Raw genomic sequence first — 13,025 nt, 5'->3', positions numbered from 1 at the left:
GTTTATTTTGATATTTAAGAGTACTTAAAGAGTACTTGGAACATTTCATTTTTACTAATTTAACATTTTTCATCCACACAACAGAAATACATGAATTGCCTGAACAACAGTAATTGGTGTGACAATACATTTTATTAGAAAAATAAGACAATCAGCATTTCATAAACAAACAAATTTAAGTTGGCTAAACAAATTATGTTTTTTTACAGTGTGGTTCTTTAAAGAACCTTTGACTGAATGGATCTTTGTCAACCAAAAGTGGTTCATAAGGCATCTTCTACGAAGAACCATTTATTTCTTATCTTTTTATAATTCGGATGTTTAAGGTTCTGTATGGAACCATTTAGACCGAAAAGGTTCTTCATGAAGCACCTTTATGTGAGAATATTGTTTAAAAAATGTCCCCAAATTAATATTTGTTAATCGTAATATTGTTATTTTAAAAATGTTATGCATATACAGTCATGCCAGAAAAGGGATAAGGTTTTAAGTTTAACCTTCAGTTAGGCCTATGAAGTGTTGTTCATCTTTTGGCATTTTCATAATTGGGGATATTTAACACTGTATCCGGTTCACCAACTAGCTAGATGGCTCCTTAATCTAATAGGCCTACAGTTAGTTTTTCAACAATCGCATGACAACGTCTGAGTACCCTTTTCACCCAGGGGTCATTGCAAGGTCCCGATGTGATTTAGCACGAAACTAAGGCTTTATCTTCTTAAGGAAGATGACACATCTCTTATTTTTAGCGGTCTATTTTTAAACCAAATCACGGACAACTGCGTGTCCTTTCTCCGGTCAAGAGTTTGCCCAAACAATCCCGTGTGTACACTTCCAGTTTATAAACGATCGTGGCATATCATAATACGTTTCAGTAATAATTGTGGCGTAGGGATGCTTATTTAGTGTCATCCATTGTTCATCACAGCTCAAAGATAACAGAAAACATCACGCAAGTTGAATCTCCCAAAGCAATCATTTTCAACTACTAAACTCCATTTAACAACTTTTTTTTTGATTTTTTTTAAATCAAGTGCATTGCAACAATTGCCGGATTTAGTGCAAATCAAATCTCTGCCTATTTTCCTGTGTATAGCAAACATTGCTGACCTCTGTATCTTGTGCAAAAGGCGCGGGGCGCAGCGCGCAGAGAAGCTCATGGAAACCACTGCTAAGAATCCCGGGAATTCAATTGTGTACCCGAGCATCGGGAAACTGGTAACCTGTGTGGTGACACCAGAGGCCGGGTCAGCTCGAGATGCTGTGGTCGCTCTTAGTGCGCAAAACGACGGACAGCAAAATACGTCCAACAGATCAACAAGCGCGGTGTTAGAAAAGTGCTCGGATGCCCTTGTGCGCAATTGCGTGCGTCTTGATGATTTTGATGAACAATCTTCTTAAGTCGGACCGCAAACAAAGTGCATGCAATAACAACCATTGGTGCCATTTGCACACCTAACCTTGTAAACGTATGTGACTCTTTAAGAATAACCATCACAATTTTAACAAAATGTATTAAAACCTTTAATTTCACTACGTTAAAATACGCAGTATCGAATCCTTCTCGCCTTCAATTTTAGGGAACAGGGTGAAGGAATAACACTTTAATACATTATATTATTTATACTTTAATTATAGTTCGAATACATTAAAAAAACATTAGGTGTTTAAGTGTTACGTTTTTTAATCTACAATACTTCCATTCTTTTTTTTAAGTATTATTATTATCCAAATGATATTATCATAAAGTAGTTAGTTGATTGATAGTGATTTGGAATCGCAGGTTATGTTTTATTGTTCTTTTATTATTAGCAACAGAAAACAAGAATATTCCACACGATTGCAGAAGTGAAATTGAAACTGAAATGTAAGTTACCCCCGTGAACAACCCCATTAAACATATTTGAGGTGAACAGGTTATTTTGCTATGAGCTTCCTCTGTTGCCCATTGATTAGGACACACACAATGCATGCATACTTTTACGGGGCCCACCTTCACCTCCTACAGTTCCCGGGCATCCTGCATGCGGGTGTATTATGTGATGCACACCTGGCACCTGAGAAAGACTGTAGCGCTCGGCCGCTTGGGGATGGGACACGTGGACGCGAGATATTAAATTAGCTAAATATATATATATATATTTTATATTGCTATATTTGAAATGTTGAATTGATATAATATAATATAAGGGTTTGGTTACAAAATGAGATTATAAAAATTCTATGTTTAAAAAAAATCGAAATTATTTTTTATTATGTTTTCATGTTTTTATGGTGTATTATTGTTAGTTAGCACAATAAAAATATTTTTGAGGGATTATGGCTCGAATCAAAACAAAGCAAGTGCAGTTTGACTGATATTAATTGGAATGCAAAATAAAAAACAAAATAAAAAACTCTTCATATGTAAGATATATATGTATGTACTTTTTAATTCAGTGAAACATTTTTTCAGCATAACGATAAAACAATAAGCAAACATGTAAACCATATTCTTAATAAATATCTTTACAAAAATAACTGTGCTATAATAATTGGCTTGTATTAAGCAAATGAGATTTACTGAATGATCTAGAGTGTTTCGTTAGGTTAATGTATTTGTCAAAATCTTTAGACAATATTTTTGAATCGATGTGTTTAGATTCCACATTTAGGTTCATTTCGACATATAGATTCGATTTGTTTTTCGTGTATGGACTTTGTCTCGTCAATGGTCTTATTTTGTTAAATGTGTATGCTCGAGAAGATGAAGATCAACACAGACACACAAACAGACTCCGATCCGCCAGTTTCAGGGCAAACAGAGAAAAATGGGACGAGAATTTATAAAATACATTTTATTAATAAAGCTATTCCTAACGGATCAGTATTCAACATGAATATCTGGTTATATAAATGAATAACTAAACAATATTTTGCTAAGCATTATTAGGTTATTATACGTTGCTGAAATTAGTCTTTTTCTTTGCTTTTCTGTTTTGCAGCTGTCAAATATTGTTTTTTCAAACTTTTTTATTGTTTCGTTAACTTTATTTTTAGGGTCGTTATATCTTTCTTCTTATGCTAGAGTCATTTTAATCAAACATTATTTTACAAATATTTTTTGGTTTCAAAGAATTTATAAAAATGACGATTATTATTCGGAAATACGGTCACGTTTAAAAACAGTGATCTCATGTAGGCCTATACTGCCTAAATTTTAACTTCTTTATTCTTTTGTAAAAAGGCGACACCATGTCTGTACCACTAAATAACTTCTATAAAAAAGTTCTGTTTATCAGTGATCCATGTGTGACAAACAATGAGATGTTGATCTGTATCACTCAAGTGGCATACTGCAGTTCAACTTAGAATTCATGTTGAATGGATTTTGCGTCTGTCAATCATAAATCCATTGTATTTTACCTATGACCCAGGCTTATTGACCTCGAAAAAAAACATTTGAAAATTCCGTCGAGGAGCCAATTCCGTCCGTCGAGGAGCCAAACAACTCAATGCGCCTTAACGATATATAACATTTCCGATTTAAATAAATGGTTCTCAAATATTGCGGTGTGTGTGTTGCGGTATATGCGCGTTTAATTTCAATTTAATAATGAATTATCTTAAATCTTTAAACGTTTTGCATTCTATCAAGTTGATGGCCTACTGCTTGAAACTTTGTGTTTTTCTCTAAAGGATTAATATTTTTCACAAATTTGCTGGCTATCAGTTTAAAAAATACATGAATGCAATATTTTTCCCATTTTCGTGCAGTGACTTGTAACATAACATTTAAACGAATATAAAAAATTAAAATGCATTTCCATCCAGTTTTTATGACATTTGACATAAATGACGTTAACATTTTATTTTCGTGCAACCTTGATGATGTCCTATTTGCAGAATGTCAGCCTGTGATTTGACCTATTTCACAGCACTAGACGCCGTGTTGGTATATAATAAGGAAATATTGTCGGTTAAACAATTTATCTTTTGTTAAATAACTAATCATAATAATTGTCACGTAGTAATAATAATACTCATAATAATTTACTCAATTGACGACCACTGTTACGTTGACAAAAAGTTTATTAAAAGATAAAAAGCTTGACCTATAAAAAGAAAAAAAGATTGAAAAGTGCTAGTTAAACATGGTCCCTTTTGTCATTTAAACATATTTCATATTGATAAAAAAGTACATACAAAATAGTCCGAACAAGCCGTCACGTGCGCTGACCCCTGTAGACCCTGCATCAAGGGCCCTACGCGCGAAAACAAAGAACCAAAACACAGGTGTGAGCGTGTACATGCGTCCCCTCCATGCTTCAGTTTAACTACCCGTTCTGAACTCCACCGTGTCCTTAAACATTCAAAAGCAAAGAAAATAAAATGTTGGTCCAGAACCCAGTCTTTCCAAAGTCACTGACAGCACGCTGAGAAGGGATTCAGGTAAACATGATTTGTAAATCCAGATGTCGGTGCCTTCAATCTGCTGGCCATCACACATGACAAGACTGTACAGTTTATACATATGTCCAGCAAATCTCACGTGGAGGAAAATTTAAACCACATAATCCAACTTGTTAGAAATGTCCCACACCGCAGGCGCGCATTCTTTTTGATCCATTTGAGTGTGTTGCCTTAAATCTATGGATTTAAACTCCGACTAGATCACCATCTCGTATTGTTTTTAAGCATGGAGACTTTGGTCTCTATATATCAATCCGCGCCTGCAGTGCTGAGTGTTTGCTCTCGTGCTCCCAGTACGAACAGTGCATCAGGGAGAGCTCGGTGGGCTGCCGCGAGCAGGCAAACTGCAGCCCCGTTCCGTTACCCGTGGACACCGGAGGAGGGGCGGCCGTGGCGGGACTTAGCTGCTGCGCGTGCGGGAGGCCGTGCGGATGCGCGTGGTGGTGATGATGATGATGATGGTGACCCATGCCGTTGTAAGAGTTCACCATGCTCGGGAGAGCCATGCTCTGCACGCGCGAGTACGGATTGTACGAGGACGGCGCGGACAGGCCTTTGACGTTAACGGGACTCACGTTCCCGCTGCTCATCTGACAGGAGGTATAGGGCATTGGCGCAGGAGACCAGGAGTTGTTTAGGAACCCCGACTGCAGGTATTTGGGCGGGGACAGGTAGCCGTACCCATCACCGCCGAACAGAGATTTACCGGGCTGGAAATGCGTCGGCGGAGGCCTGAACGGTCTCTTCATGCGCCGTCTCCGCCGGTAGTTGCCTTTCTCGAACATGTCCTCGCACGCCGGGTCCAGCGTCCAATAGTTGCCTTTGCGTTCTCCTCCACCTTCCCTTGGCACTTTGATGAAGCACTCGTTGAGAGACAGGTTGTGTCGGATGCTGTTCTGCCATCCCTTCCTGTTTTTCTCGTAGAAAGGGAACTTGGAGATGATGTACTGGTAGATACCGGAGAGCGTGAGACGCTTCTCCGAGCTCTCGCGGATCGCCATCGCGATCAACGCCACGTAGGAATACGGAGGTTTCTGGGTCGGGTCAGACTTTTCCGGTAACTTCTCGGGCTGTGGGTCGTCTTTGGTCCTGTCTTTCTCCGTCGAGTTGGTGTCCATGAGGATCATGGCGCTATCCTCAGGGCCCGGGTAAGTTGCCATCATTGCGCACGCGGCCGACCTGCGCCAAAGCAAAACCGAAGAGCAGTAAAACCCCAAGTTTAGTCTTCTGTAAGAATGTGTTTCTTGCGAATACAATGTATAGTTGTTTGAACGTCTGCAGCTTAATGCCAGAGTAAAACGTTTCTCTGAGCTCCAACGTCCCAGACTTTCTCCTGAACTAGAAGGAGGGCAAATTGTGGTTTGGTTTCACCGTAAGCCCGCCTACTCTCCTGTACACACACACACACACACATATTTGATGCGCCAAGGAAATAAAGCTTCCTGATTCTACTGCAACGACGCGATCCACCTCTTTTGTTTCACACCTTTCATTATTCGGTCTGCTGTTTCACAGCACAACAAATGTGCCAACAACTGTTGAATAAGGCCGACTTTAACAAGACGTCATTGAATCATAAAACAGGTGCACGAGCAAAAATAAATCTGTCAACTAATGAGTGTCATGCCCGCAAGGTTTTCCTATTATCAAACCATTTTTAAATATCTCATTAAACTTCCCTTTCAATTAGAAAACGAGTTATGACATTAATGCTTGCATTTTCTCAGCATATTACAAAATGATTATTGACAATCACCATTACTTATCGTTACTTACCGATTATACAGTATTATGACCAAAAATGTATCCTTGAAATGTAGAGATCAACACGACTGAGGGTCTAATCGCTTTTTATTTTGTTGGCATTTCTGCATTTCATTTTTGGTTAAAAAGCCTTTATTCATAGTTCGGATTCAGTTCCCGCCAGTCGCAAATAGGCCTATACATGTGAATTTATTTACTTCCATTTTATTTGATAAATTTGCGGAAGAAGCGCGCATGTGGTTTCTTACACAATGGGAGGCCAATATAAGTTAACGAAAAATATTTAGAAATATGGTAAATGAGCACATCGTTCTTATGTAAGTCAGTATGTCAGTCACAATAGAAAAAGTTGTTGCACAGTCAACAATGAGGATGAGCTACACAGTATCCATATGGCCATATTCTCTACGTGAAAGTCAAGTTTTTGACAAAGCGTTTTTATGATATGCATCGTGTGATCACATCAATTTATTAAGTTTGGCAATAATATTTCTGTCTTATCAAATCCTATTTTTTGCTTTTATTGTGGACGTGTATAAGCATGTGCAATGTTTCTACTAGTTTATGAGTGTTTTATGGTAATGATATTGCAACCTTCCATTCACGCGTTAATCTTAAAATATTATACCTTTTTATTTACTCATGCCATCGTTCCCTGACAACATTTAACTTTGCTAACACAAAATACAAGTAGGTGATGTAAGTGAACAAAACTCTGATATTTACTCACTTGAAATATTCACTAAAAATTTTAAATCGCTTAAAAATCATGCGTAGCATATTGCATCCATCTCATTACATGACCGCAAAGAAACAACAATTGCATCTATAACGAGACCACACGTTAGAGTTTGACGAATTTGTTACAAAAAATACACAACCTAAACATCGCCAGCCAAACTATTTCGTATATCTTGTGAAATAAAAATAATAAAACATATGCATGCCTATGCTCTGACTCACAACTTTCCTGTTGCTCAGTGAGGAGAGCATTGCGGTTCTGGGTTCGATCCCAGGGGATTGCAAGTACCTATGTAAAATGCATAGGATAAAGCAATGTAAAAGCGTCTGCCAAATTAGCAAAACTCATCTATGAAATATTTTTATTTTCAACCTTGAAAGTTTAACGAAAAGGGAGCTGGCTAAGTAATGGTTGTTCTTTAAACATGACACAGGATTAAAAAAATATAAAATGTATAATAAACTAAACAACAATGCCTATAGTGCTTTGTAAAATAAATGGCACACACACGTTTAGTACCCACAACTATCATCAGGTCCTTGGAAACATGCTGTGTTGGGCCTCCACTGCAAGCAAAAGATTTGCAAAAAGAGCAAAAAAATGCCCCCTTAGGTGTAAGCAATATCCATCAGTAGTCACAGTGTTTAAATGAAGTTATTGTGTTTGATGGGTGAATGGAGAAATGAAGAAAGCATTAGCAGACCTATAATCCAGGCTTAATGGAGTCTGAAAGACAGAAATGTCTGTTTTCTGCACTTCCTGACCGGGTCTGAGACATAAGGATGTTTATTTTTGTGTGCGTATAGACCAGTGGTTCTCAAACTTTTTCAGTGCAAGCCTCCCTCTGTGTCGGGTGCATTGCTTTGCAGCGCCCAAATAAAGACTTATAATGCTAAACTTACAATTTCAATTCAACCAAAAACATAGTGCAGTTACACAACGCTGAAACATCAATTCTCTTGGTCGGTGGTCCAAACCAAAAGATATTTTTTCTGATGTTTGATTGCATACATTTCTATATTTCATAAAATGCCACATAATTCGTGGCCCCCCTGGATCCATTTTCGGGCCCCCCCCAGTTTGAGAACCACTGGTATGGGGAGGACTGGATCACACACGTCAGTCCATAGAGCAAGTATGAAAGATGTCTGTATATTTTGAATAGAGAGAAAAGTGTGCATGTGGAGATGTAAGGATGAGGAAACGGAAAGAGGGATTAAGAGAGAAGGATGTTCTCACCGCCTGCTGTGACACAGGTGAACGACACACACACACGCACATGTATTCTACCTTGGTGCGTGTTTGTCAATCAATACGTGTCACTTTGATCACACAAATCCAGACTCGTATTTAAATGATCTTTCTAATATGACATTTTGGACATTGACTTTAAATTTCAGCCTTCAAGGTTCTTGTCCTATTTTCTAGCTTTGTGAATATCTTGTGAAAGTCTTGATGTGTTGTTGGTATATTCCTCTTTCATATAGTTGTTTTAAATTACACTAGGTTTTTATTTTAATTGGGCCTAATTCCGTGGGTTTACTTTAAAGATGCATGGATTGCCTACATTTCACTGACACCGCTTGACAATTATTCAGAGTGATATCTGCCGATACCAATTAAATTAATATTTCTTTACTTTCTGAATGTTATTAATTCATATAATGACGATTAATATTGAACATCAAAGTGGTGATGTTTCTTGACATTTTCTACATAATGAGCACAAATTCAGTGCACTTTCCTGCGCTCTTTTGATTGACAAGGATGTATCAATAACATCAATTTTTTTCTTAAACCACACTTGTTAAAGGGATAGTTCATCCAAAAATGAAAATTCTGTCATCATTTACTCACCCTCTTGTCATTTCAAACCTTTATGACTTTCTTTCATCCGCGGAACACAAAAGAAGATATTTCGAAGAAAGTGCTACACTGGACCCCATTGGCTTCTATTGTACGGACAAGTGAATGGGGTCCAGTTAACAACATTTTTTAAATATCTTCTTTCGTGTTGGCGGAAGACAGAAAGTCATACAGGTTTGACGGTGAGTAAATTATGATAAGATATTATTTTTGGGTGAACTCTCACTTTAACCGGATCACACAAATTTTTTAAAGAGCTTTAGGAGACTTAGAAAATAGCACTTTGTTATGATGTTTGTTTATGTCATGAATTATTTTATCAACTTCATTCAATACAAGGCCTTAACAGCACACTTCCTTGAGCCGTAGCCGTCCCTCAGACACACACAAGACACCAGGAAGAGGAAGTCGCAGCTTTGACAGTTGACATGTTTAAATCCTCAAAGTTAATGGAGCAAAAACACAAGCCAAGTTAATTCAGGTGAACGAGTTTAGGTTCAGTACGAAGTGTTTGTGCGATGGGGCGGGTCTCCACCTGACACCCCCATGCCCTGCCGTTGCTAAGCGACCAGAGATCATTCTTGGCACGGCATTGGAGCACAGCACAAAAGGCATAAACTACATGTGAGCGGCTATGAATCGTGGAAGATCTTATCGCGTCACGTCTCCACGACAACAAGAGACGTTAATGCAGCCGTGACACTGCTGCCGCTGTGTCAGCCAGCTGTTTAACTTCAGCTCTTCCTCGTCTCTTATGCTCAGTTTTGTCCCTCTTAATAATTGATGTTGTTCTTATGTCCTCCGGTTTGGGTTTTTGACGTGTGAAAGGCAGATGGGTGCCTAGAATGACTGTGGTACAGTAAAGGTGTGAAAATATGGACAAAAGTATAATAAAAAATGTTTACAGTAATAAAACACCCAAGGGGCGGTCAAAAGGCGTGAAAAGATCTGTATCAGTTGTCTGTGTTGTACGTATGTTCATTTAGCTCGAAGTCTGCAAGTGTTTATTTGCACACGTAATTGAAATAGTTTGTGTATTTGTGTATGTGAGCGAGAGAGAGAGAAAGAGAGGGAGAGAGAGAAAGAGGTCTCTGCACACAGTGAGGAGTAGTTTCCTGCAGGAAAGGAAAAGTAAAACAGGACGTCTTCAAATCCACAGGGAGAGGAGTTTTCTGAACCTGCCTCGGACCTCAATAATCTGTTGCTTTCTCTTCTTTCATTTACTACATCCATCGTTCATTTAAGCTCTCACATCCTTGACTAGTTCAATTCAATTTTCCGCCCTTTCTCAATTCCCTGAAAGGGATATTCCCTCAAAACTGAAAATTCTGTCATCATACTTCCATATCTTCCAAAAGTATATTTCTTTGTTCTGATGAACACAGAGAAAGATATTCGAAAGAATGCTTATAACCATACAAATCCCCCCCCCCCCATTGAGTCCCATAGTAGGAAAAATTACAACGGTAGTCAAAACTGCCCCAAAAGTGCCCCAGAACTCTATTCTTAAAAATGTCTTCTTTTTTGTTCAACAGAACCAAAAGCTGATAAAGTATTTGTTCCTATTAGGGGGGGGCAATGGGGGGCTAGATCTGTCTGGTAGTAAGCATTCTTACAAAGATATTTTTATAAATGTATACAGATTTGTAACAACTCGAATATGCATTTTGGGGTGAAGTAAACGTTGGATCGTTTATTCCCATTTTTTTTTTTCATTTGGGGATGTACGCAGGATAAGGTAAAACATTATGAACAAATGGTTTATTTGTACTGTTTTAAAGGATAAATTATTTTTACATTTTCTTTTAACACGTCCTTTACAGAAAACACATTGAAGATCAAACATAAGGCAAATATAAAAGAGAAACAGATAAAGGAATCATGAAAAAGGAAATAATGAAATACATGGCATGAGCATTGGTACCTTGTAGTTAAAGGAATAGTTGGCCTTCATTGTTTGCACGTCATTATATCATTTCAAACCTGTTTGACTTTCCTTTTCAAGATGGTTTGAAAAATGTTGGCAACAGAAAACCGTTGGTTACCATTGCCTTGCATTGGCTTTGTGTCCATACAATTGAAGTCAATGCCGACCTACGTTTTTCTGGTATCAACATTTTCATTTTCATGCCCCAGAACTCTATTCTTCAAAATATCTTCTTTTGTGTTCAACAGAACCAAAAAATGATAGAGTACCTGCTATGGGAGTCAGACACGATCTATCTGGTTATAAGCTTTCTTCCAATTATCTTTCTCCGTGTTCATGAGAAGAAGGAATCGTTAAAGGAATATTTCATCTTCATTGTTTACATGTCGTCTTGTCATTTCAAACCTATATGACTTTCATTGAAAATGTTGGCAACAGAAAACTGTTGGTCACCATTGACTTGCTTTGGTTTTGTGTCCATACAATTAAGGTCAATGGGGACCGACGTCTTTCAGTTATCATCATTTTCAAACTATCTTCTTTCGTGTTTTGCAGAAGAAAGAAAATCACACACGTCTAAAATGACAACAGGGTGAGTAAATTATGACAGAATTTTACTATTTTGGGGTGAAGTGTCTTCAAGACACAGGTCAGAGCAGATGATAACCAAAGTTCAAATAAAACTCAATGTGAGCATGGCAAAGAATAGGAAAGCAACCCGAGTCAGACTTAGACTTTTCTCAGATTTAGTCAGTTTGAGGGCAGTTTTGTACCCAAGGTATAGTTAAAATATACATCGGCCATATAGTTTCACACTGACGTCACATCCAAAGACATCTCTGTCAGTGTTTTGGTGTGTTTCCTTTATAGTGAAGCTGCATGTTACCGATCTTTATGTTTTTGGCCTGTGCGTGTGTTTGTGTACATAATCGAGCCCAGATGAGGTCTGTTTACTGTAGAATTTCAGCAGATGAGGGCATTAACAGGTAATTGTCTAATCCTTGTCAATCTCTTTGAAATGGGTCTAAAGTTTCATCTGGTGTGGATAATCCTGCCTGGTGTTAAACTCTCGAGCGCAGAGGCTTGGGGATCAGGATCCGCATCTCTTCAGTATGATGACAGTCCACATACCACAAATCATGAAAGAGAAAGTTCTTGAAATGTTCGGCCACAGGGGCCTTAAAAGTGAGAAAGATGCCAAACTCTAACCACCAAGTCTGGAGAATTTGCAGGATAACGCAACAACTGAGCACAACTACAGTTCCAAGTACTAAATATCCAAGTTACTGCTTGATATACATTTTCATACACATCTTTCTGGAAATACTGTGGCTTTAAATTTTAAATTTGTGGTTTTTAATGTGTGGTATTTGCTAAAGCAAGCATGCAGTACTTAGAGTTAGGGGTAAAAAAAGTTGTATAACCATAGGGGTTAAACTTCAACATGTAACTCATTTAAAATCGTTTTGGCTGTAGACGCGAACAAAACATCAAATAAACCATAAAGCAACAGACCAAAATATTTATTTACTGAACATTACATAGTGAATTTTGCTCATCAGTTCATTGTCATCGTTGCACAACAATGAAAAACACACAAATGGTTTCTGTGTAAACTAAAGGACAGCGAGAGGCAATAATGAAGCTTTATGGAAACAATATATTCAAGTCTTAGATTACATTTTGTATTTTCAATTTCTATTCAATAGTTTGCTTAACACATTAACGCTCATAATGAATAATGTATAAATTATTCTAATTACCTTTCTTCATAGTCACCTCTCTCACTCAATATTGAGTTATCAGTACATTGTTTAAATAATTGATACATTTAATTAATTCACCAGCAATTTACATTAACATAACAATTGTTTAATTCAAAATGTACTATTTAAAACCCACAATCTTGTTCATTTTTATATCTACAATTAAACCCAGTATGAAAAGAGCTATTCTGAGCTCTTATTACAGTAGCTGTTTTCATCAATTTATCAATAAATAAGTAATAAATAAACAAAATAAGAAATTATTTTGGTAACACTTTCCTTGAAGCATGTATGTATAATGCAGTATAAAAGTAGTTTTAATGCATTGTAATGTCTTATAAATAATTGTGATTACTTTTACACTACACATTTTAAATTGGTTATAATTCTTTACAACTACATATAATGCATTACAACCCTCATTATGAAGAATTATAATGCATTTTACCCTTATATAACTCTTTAATGCATTATACATACATGCTTCAAGAAAAGTGTTCACATTATT

General features: G+C 37.3%; 1 protein-coding gene across 1 annotated transcript; it reads right to left on the bottom strand.

Moving 5' to 3' along the window:
* Nucleotides 1-4,053: 4,053 nt before the first annotated feature.
* Nucleotides 4,054-5,777, bottom strand: foxl2a (forkhead box L2a). The gene has a single exon (XM_056756829.1). The coding sequence runs from the start codon at nt 5,613-5,615 to the stop codon at nt 4,695-4,697; it is 921 nt and encodes a 306-aa protein (XP_056612807.1). The 5' UTR covers nt 5,616-5,777; the 3' UTR covers nt 4,054-4,694.
* Nucleotides 5,778-13,025: the final 7,248 nt, after the last annotated feature.

This window comes from Triplophysa dalaica, chromosome 9, assembly GCF_015846415.1.
Source record: "Triplophysa dalaica isolate WHDGS20190420 chromosome 9, ASM1584641v1, whole genome shotgun sequence".
NCBI lineage: Eukaryota > Metazoa > Chordata > Actinopteri > Cypriniformes > Nemacheilidae > Triplophysa > Triplophysa dalaica.
The sequence above is the reverse complement of the archived record's forward strand: the minus strand, read 5'-3'. Positions and strand labels throughout refer to the sequence as shown.